The sequence below is a fragment of the Etheostoma spectabile genome, chromosome 23, assembly GCF_008692095.1.
Source record: "Etheostoma spectabile isolate EspeVRDwgs_2016 chromosome 23, UIUC_Espe_1.0, whole genome shotgun sequence".
Classification (NCBI taxonomy): domain Eukaryota; kingdom Metazoa; phylum Chordata; class Actinopteri; order Perciformes; family Percidae; genus Etheostoma; species Etheostoma spectabile.
Window position 1 is genome coordinate 10,256,868 of NC_045755.1, and position 8,687 is coordinate 10,265,554.

The 8,687-nt window shown below is 39.2% G+C and overlaps 1 protein-coding gene across 6 annotated transcripts in view; it reads left to right on the plus strand.

Annotated features, from left to right (window-relative positions):
• The window catches only part of grm8a (glutamate receptor, metabotropic 8a), a 311,638-nt gene that overhangs the window by 233,026 nt on the left and 69,925 nt on the right, over positions 1-8,687 (plus strand). For all 6 annotated transcript variants that reach the window (XM_032505014.1, XM_032505015.1, XM_032505016.1 and 3 more), the window contains 3 exons: positions 1,251-1,386; positions 2,386-2,540; positions 6,075-6,212. In XM_032505014.1, the coding sequence (XP_032360905.1) occupies positions 1,251-1,386; positions 2,386-2,540; positions 6,075-6,212 (429 nt within the window). The remainder of the gene's footprint in view (positions 1-1,250; positions 1,387-2,385; positions 2,541-6,074; positions 6,213-8,687) is intronic.

The following is an 8,687-nucleotide window of genomic DNA, read 5'->3' on the forward strand; positions in this document are numbered from 1 at the left end:
CACACACACACACACACACAGGCACTGTGGATGGATACAATTATTCAGTCGTATTGTGCACAGGATAAAGCAAGTTTAATGCAATGACATAATCCTCTTTCACACACACCTTTACACCTTGAGCTGGGCTAATGATGTAATGAAACAGAGTTAATTAATGGAACAGCTTACATATAGAGTCTGGATTAGTTCAAAGCAGTATGGGATGTTGGATTCTGTGTGTGAGAAAAGTAGAGAATATGTGTGCTGGGTGTATGTGGTCGACAAAATTGCCCTCATTATCACATATTGTGAGTGAACTAATATTGCTGACTGCTATTCTTGTCATCCTCCACAATAGGAAATTAAGTCACCTTAATTTCCTTTCAGCATTTTTTTTTTAAATTTCTTTTCTTTTCATTCCATCCTGTCTTCCATTAGTTTATCTCAAACTCCTTGCCTCTTTCCTCCTCCTCCTCCTCTCCTTCTTACTTACTTCTCTCTTTCCCTCCCTTTTCTTAAGAGGGATTTTCTTTTCCGTGTCCAACATGCTGTCATCCTTTAGTCCTTTCTCTCCCAGCCTTTTGTTATTTTCTCACCCAAGGAGGTTATGTTTGTGGTTAACTTTGTCTGTCAGCAGGAAAACAACTAGCCCGATTTTCATGAAACTTGGTGGAAGGGTTTAGCATGGCCTAAAGAATAGCCCATTGAAATTGGGAGCAGATCGGCCTTGATGGAGGTCTGTGCTCCTCCTAGTTTATTTTATTTCTCTGTTCCAATTATCTGTTTTTGTCTACTTCAGTTCCTTTATACCTTTTCTTATTACACCCAACACTCTAACTCTTGTTTCATAATATGTCTGTTTTGGCATGACTGTTTAATATGGCAATCTGTGATCCTTGTATATTTTGTATAATGCATCTGTTATTGCTTGTTGTGTTTTGGCATTCCCCAAAGTCACTTGGCCAGTAATAGTACTACATCCTGAGGTTTGGATTTTTTGCTGCTGCTGATACACTAACTGTCCAGTTGTTCTTATATTTATCTCAAAATGCTGATGCAGCTGGACATGCAAAACCAAAACACTGTCATACACCATATGTTTGACACAGAGTTTATAACACCGTTTTCTTAACTGGGTATGGGCCAAATCGAATGAGAGCAACTAAATGTGAGTGATGAATACAAAATAAAGAAATGCAAATCAGTCGCTAAAATACAGAGAGTTCATTCTTTCCCTCTTTCTATGTCTGTCTCTCTCTGTGTCCCAGGTGGTGTGTGTATCGCCCAGTCCTTGAAGATCCCCAGGGAGCCCAGGCCAGGGGAGTTTGACAAGATCATCAGACGCCTGCTGGAGACCTCCAATGCCAGGGCCGTCATCATGTTTGCTAATGAGGATGACATACGGTACGTGCTACGCACTTAAACAAGTACCTCGTTGCAACTGCTTATCATTTTTCTGCTGCTTTCACTTTTACACATGGTTTAGTGACATATTGTGTTTCTTTTTTTAGCTGATTCTATAATAAAATTGTAAAGATATCCACATTTACTTAAAAGGAATAATGATCAACAGACTATTCCTTCAAAAAAATAATATCATTGATGTTGATCTACTGATATTATAACATGCGAAATGTTTTTTTAAAATAAAATTGTCCTATTTTCTATATACATATATAAGGCTTTAAATTGACACCCGCTAACCCGCCAAATGCCGGTAAAAATTACTTTGGCGGGTAACATTGTAAAGTTATTAGCCAATTTGGCTGGTAATGAAAGCAGCAAACAATACTGTGTCTGTTTGCATTGGCCGGCTAAAGAAATGTTGCCAGATTGGTCGGCTTTTGCCAAGAAATTTGGGCGGTTTTGAGTGTTTGGCTTGGAAATGTAATCTTCATCTGGCAACACTGCTTGTAGTACTAATCCTACATATCTCATGAACACCTTGTAGTCCCTACATTTGATGAAATTAGGTCATTAAGTTATTGAAATGTGTTGAAATTAGTACAAATTTGGCTAGTGGTAAATGTGATTGGCTGGATTTTTTTTTTAAATGGACTGGCCATGTTGGGTGGTGATTAAAAGGTTAATTTAAAGTCCTGTGTGTTTGTGTGTGTGTGTGTGTGTGTGTGTGTTTGTGTGTATATCATGCACACAGACATATATTGTACAGTTATGTATATATATATATATATATATATATATATATATATATATCTTACACACACACATATTATACAGTGATACACACAGCTTTTTATCATTAGCTGATGCAGTTTTCCAGACCATGGGACAGTTTCTGAGGATGGGGAGTTGGTAATAGTAGGATCAAGCCAGAACCCATTTTGTTGTTCTTTTCTAAACTACATTAACATTCTGATTCTCCGGTCTCTTCTCAAACAGACGAGTTTTGGATGCAGCTAAAAGGAACAACCAGACGGGTCACTTCCTGTGGGTGGGTTCGGACAGCTGGGGGTCCAAAATCTCACCTGTGATTGGCCAGGAGAAAGTGGCCGAGGGAGCCATCACGATTCTTCCCAAACGAGCATCTGTGGATGGTAAGGATGTGTGTGAAAACAGAGACACGTGCAGTACCGCCATGCTCCTAAACAGTAACTGACAATAGATAAAGTGGGATTCTCATAAGAATTGTTGAAGATACCAACATTTTGTTTTATCTGCACTGAGACTCTTTCCTCAGACCTGGCTGTAGCTGTGTGTGTGTGTGTGTGTGGTGTGTGTGTGGTGTGTGGTGTGTGTGGTGTGGGTGGGTGTGTGTGTGTGTGTGTGTGTGTGTGTGTGTGTGTGTGTGTGTGTGTGTGTTCAAAGTCTAATAGATCAAATTTAGGGGACAGGGAGGAAAGATCAGAAAGTGAAATACACCCATGTTCCCTAACTCTTGCTGCCAGTGGATAACAAGTTTTCGCTATTACGGCAGGAAGGATATCCTCATTTGCTCCCTGTCAGAGCTCACTATGAGATAATTGATTCCTGGAGGGACACAAAGGTGACAAGATATAAACTGAGAGTAAGGGCGAGAAAGCCTATGTAGAGGTTTAAATGAATCAAAGTCAGCTTTGGCTAGTCAACATGAGGGAACATGCTATGGGTTCATCAGAAGAGACAGAAGAGTTGAGATCCATTCATTAATGGAGGCCAAACAATTGTGCCACAAGGACAGTTTGTCTAGTCTATCAGGGCTAAAAGATAAATATAATTGGATGTCATCAGCATAACAATGGTAAGACATGTCTTCAAAACTACCAATAATCTTTCCAAGAGGAAGCACATACAGACTCAACACTAAACAGCAGGGGGCCGAGCACAGAACCTTGAGGCACACCACAGGACAGAGGGGCAGAGTCTGACATATATGTTCCTATGGACAAAGTAAAACTTCTGTCGGAAAGATAGGAAAATTAGGAAGAGTGTGTTTCAAGTGTTTCAAATTTTTTATCCACCACTTTTACATTCCTTAAGGTTGGACTTTCTATTATTTTTTCCCCCTTTAGGCCTATCAGTTTGGTTTATATTGTGCTTAAATCATTGTATATTTCACTAATTCCTTTTCTGTTAAAGGAATAGTCTGCCATTTTTGGAATGAAAAGATCTCGACCACTGTCATATTTTCTGCTAAATATGATGCCAGAGCTAGAGGTTAGCTTAGCCTAGCACAAAGCAAAACTTGAAACTGGGGGAAACCGCTAGCCTGGCGCTCCTCAAAAAACTAGTCTTACTGAAGTCTCGTTGTCACTGAAAGGTTGCCAGGCAACCAATGGTGATTCCAGGAAATCATTGCAACTGTCAAAGAAATAGTCTGCCACATAACCACAAGGTGTTGTTGTTTTTTCACTTTGGTTTTTGTATAAAAAAACAGATATAATGTGCAACTTGGTAATCTTTAGAAGTTTAAATAGGTTTTTACTTTTTATACAGAGCCAGGCTAGCTGTTTCCCCCTGCTCTCGATCTTTGTGCTAAGCTAAGCCAACTGTCTTCTGGCTCCTGCTTTATTTTTAGTGTATAGCGTAACACAGAGACTGTTATCAATCTTCTCATTAAACTCTCAGCAAGGACGCAATAAACATATTTCCCAAAATGTCACACTATTCCTTTATTCAAATAACTAGAGGGACTTTGGTGCCCCATAGAGTCCAGTGTCCCCAAACAATTGCCCACTTGAGGAGATAATTTCCTTTTCTAACAGTACCACAAATGCTTTTATTTTTTATGAGCTTCACAGCCGTGATCATGAGAAGCTTGTGATCCCATATGTGCTACCTGTTAAGCTACACAGGGAGTGAAACCACTGTTCCCAGCAGTCTAAGTAGCAATTAAGCTACACAGGTGCACACAGGACCAATTTCCCTGGCAGCAGAGGAGATTGATCAAGGCGGCTCTTGTCACCTTTTACAGCGAGTCTGGCATTCCGCACAGGCTGTCCAAAGCCAGACTGATAGTCCCCAATGATTTATCTACCGTATGCTCCATGTTTTGTTTCACGTGCACTGTGTTGCCCTGAATTACAGTCCCAGTGGTGTTGGAAAGGACTCATTTTCATTAGTGAAGTGTAAATGCTTCTTTGCACTCTACTTGGGGCATACTGTACCTGAGGTACATGGGAACAATAGATAACTCCCTCTGTGTTTAAGTACCCATCATCACACCAGTGATGATGTTAATGAGGGTTATAAAACAATATGGCGAAAGAAGACGTCTTCTAAAAATCCAGTTTTTACATATTTTCCTCACAGACTGGGAGGGACCAAGCAGGAAGGCACATGAAGGCACAGATATGTTACAAAAAAGGGTGTTTTCTTTACCCAAAAATAGCTACTTATTAAACAGCAAATGTGAAGATGGTCAACTAAAGAGAATGTAACTAAACCACTTAACAGAACAAACTTAACATACAACTGACCTGACATGAAACAAAAGGAACATATAGTAAATACTGGCTGAACAGACCTGGTTTGATACAAAAGGGGAAACTACCAATTAAACAGTACTAATTAAACTACAAATAACAATCAAAACAAAACCAACACTTACTTCAGAAAATATAAACCTTACTTAACATTAACCAAAACAGAATTACTTCTCCAGGCGCCACCCTTTTGCTCAGCCGATTGCCTGAAAAGATATTTGTGTGGAATCTCCAAACTGGTGAGCTCAAAAGAAATCAATGGTTATGAGAAAGAAACAGACAATACAAACGTAACTAAATGTGCGCGCTACAAAAATAAAGTATATGTACTGTATGTGAAACAAAACCATGTGTCCTGTAAACTATTTGTAACTAATACATGTTTTAGTGAAACTAAAGCATGTAGGTATAATGTGTCTGGAAAATGATATGAACCAATCTTAAGAAAACATAAGCCAAAGGAAATAAAGTGCACAAGGTTACAACTTTCTAAGCTTGCTTTGTGGCCACGGCTGTGCCCACCACACAGACAACTAAGCAAAAAAGCTCTTTTCCCAATTAACTGAAGTCTGAACTACAAGTATAAGCAATGTTTTTGTCTCCTTCGTTTCTCTTTTGTAGCACCCATCTCTTTATCTCAGCCTGCCAGCCTCTGACAGGTATTTCCATTCCTGTGAGTGGAGAAAAAGTTTTTCCCTGTTTCTCCCCCAGCTATCTACCTATTAAATTGGACACGTAGCCAACTTAGACTATGTAGACTCAGTCTAAAATGTTTGCTCTCCCTGATCTTGGCTTCAGTATGTAATTCTACTACTGCATGGTTCCACAGAAATGTCATCAGTCATTCTTCAGTTCCAGAGGCTATTCATAACATATGCCTTTGTGAGTAAAAATGTATTATACCACCATGAACATCACAGTTTTTAGTACAGGCTCAGCGGAAATGAAGCCCTTAACTCCTGAAGCACTAGTGCCCTTCTCACATTTCACCATTATCTTGGAGGTGTTGAAAACAACTTGTGTAAACAGAATAAGGCTGGTTTCATCCTCTTGATGGACAGATAGATGTATTCATTATAGTGTCAAACAGGAAACTGAAAACCCCTCTTCACCCTAGGTTGTTTGAACTTTAACCCTGTCTGTCTTTTTTTTGTTTGTTTTTTACAGCGTTTGACCGCTATTTCCGTAGCCGCTCGCTCTCCAATAACAGAAGAAATGTTTGGTTTGCTGAATTCTGGGAGGAAAACTTCAACTGTAAACTGGGAATGCATGGTAAACGGCCTGGCAGCCTAAAGAAATGCACAGGTAAGACTCAACCTTTTGATAAATTACTTTTTACTTTGTGAATTGCTATCCACCATTTTTTCACCATTTGGTAAAAACAAAGAACTCAAAATGCCTGATAGCCAAAACAGGGATTTGCAGCACGTTTGCAGACTTTGTTCAGATTGCTCCATCTCCACTGTGCCAGCAAGAGAGAGGCTTCTCCCTGCAGAACTGCATGAAAACAGCGCAACAACGTCAGGCAGAGGCTTATGTGCATTGCGAGTTGCAGAAAGACACTTGTTTACAATTACTTTGATTTAAGTTATATAATTTCATGAGCCAGTTTGTTTGTACTGTAGTTTGTATTATTTTAATTCCTCAGCCTAGCAAATGGAAATTACGCCTATTTTAATTCAGGTTCATGTGCCTCTCTGCCTGTAGCAAGTAGCCTACATTTCAATATAAATAGTATAAATCTACATTCCTTGATGATAGTAAAAGAATAAGTTATTTACATAACCTGCCTATCAATTGTTTTTAAGTGCAACAAACATAGAAAATATTTGACTGGAACATTTCCCATTTGACGATAAAATAAAACCTGACGGGTCACATGACTGGCACCAATCTTTTCTAGCAGAAACACTGCCGTAGACTCTGCTCCGCTGTTGGCTAATTCCGGCAAACGCTGCTTTGTTATGTCTGTCATGCAGGCGCAGAACTTAGTTGTTCAACATACCAGCAGCTTGTTATTTTACGCAATGCCAAGCACTGCTATACTGATGTGTAGCAGTGCTGTGGGTGCATGTGTGTACATGATCTAGATAGGGCAGTGTGTTCACTTCCACAGTACCTACAGCTGCCACTGGCTACACAAACAATGTTACACCATGGTCACAAACATAAAACCTTTCTGATTTAGGTTGTGACCTCACACCGCAGTGATTGAGTCTGTATGATTATGTGCATGCGTGTCACAGTGCGTATTCCCCGGCTGACGCACAACATTAGTTCACATAATTAGGTTTGTGAGGGCTGTGACTCCCATTGACTATCTATTACTACCCGTGGCATCTGTGTATGTGGGACGGTATGTGTCAAGGGCCCTGTAGTTGTGTGACAAAGTCCATTAATTCCAAGTGCTTGGGTTCATGACCTCCACATCATCAACACAAAAACCAATCAACAGCCTGCTGGCTCAAGGTCGCCGCTGTGGCACAGCTGATGGGAGGAAATGGGTGTGATTATTGCATTTGATTGGGCTGAGACAGAGAGATAAATAGAAAGCGAGAGAATGTCAATGCACAAATAAGAAAATGAGCAGGAAGAGGGGTTCAAAATATTGTTTCGATTCACATATTACAAACAGAAAGACAGAAAAAAAGAATATTCGAGTACATGAATAATGGAAGAAAAACAACAAATGAGAGACCACAAATCAATAAGACACATTAAGATTGGGAAAGAGAGAAAATGAAAATGAAAAAGTTCTTTCAGAATATTCCTTTATGTGACTATTCATTTTGCCCGACCATGATCTGAGAAGAATCCTCAGCCAGGTTTATTGAAAACTCACTCTGCCATCTTTAAACTTGTCATTAGCAACAACAAATGAAAACAGCAGTCTACGATTGACATCAGAGCTGTGAAAAGGCTCAAGTAAACAATTTTTGTTAGTTTGAAAAAGAATTTAATTAGTATTGCACATTAAGAGTAGGATTCATCTTTGTTTTTAATTATTAAATCAGCATTTTATTAGGATTCCATGAGACAAACTCTTAACTGCTGACCACTAACAATTAAGTCAATAAACTCCTAAACATCAAACACATTTTGAATCATGTCTCGCAATTCCGACCAATGGTTTGGCTTCCTCTGACCAGGAATAAGTGTATCAGAGTTCAGTTATTCCTGAGCTAAGGCTTTGTTTCATCACCTCACATTCTCAATCACCTTCTGTCTTTCAATCCTATTTGCAAGATCTTCTTTTTAACTTGATTCTTCTGTGGGAACAAAATTACATGAAGTTACATGAAGCTAATGTATATTTTATTTTATGGAAATCTGTATGGGACATCTGTTTTCCCGTCCAATAAAGTCATTTAAAGGATTTATGTTCAATACAGTAGGTAAACTTTTGTTTGTCAACATTTCATTTTTTATATTAAAAAAAAGAATAGCACAAAAGAAAAGGGACCTCTTAGTGCAGTAAAAGCCTTTTATTTTACTTAAGCATGGTTGATATGCTCATAAGCAACAGCATAAGACAGGCCAACACAGATACTGGGATAAAACTCTCTTCTGTTGAAAGTGCAGTCAGGTTAAACCGATGCCTGAGGGGAGGCTGGCTGAAGCAGACACCTGATCAGAGATAAGCCGACATACACACTTCCATGCTCATAAACACTTACATGCCTAGTGGCTGCAGATACAATCATGAATGACTGCACAAGCTCTGTGTTCATTAATGTAACACTGACACCTGATCCTCAAATCCCACTGGCCTTGTTTTTT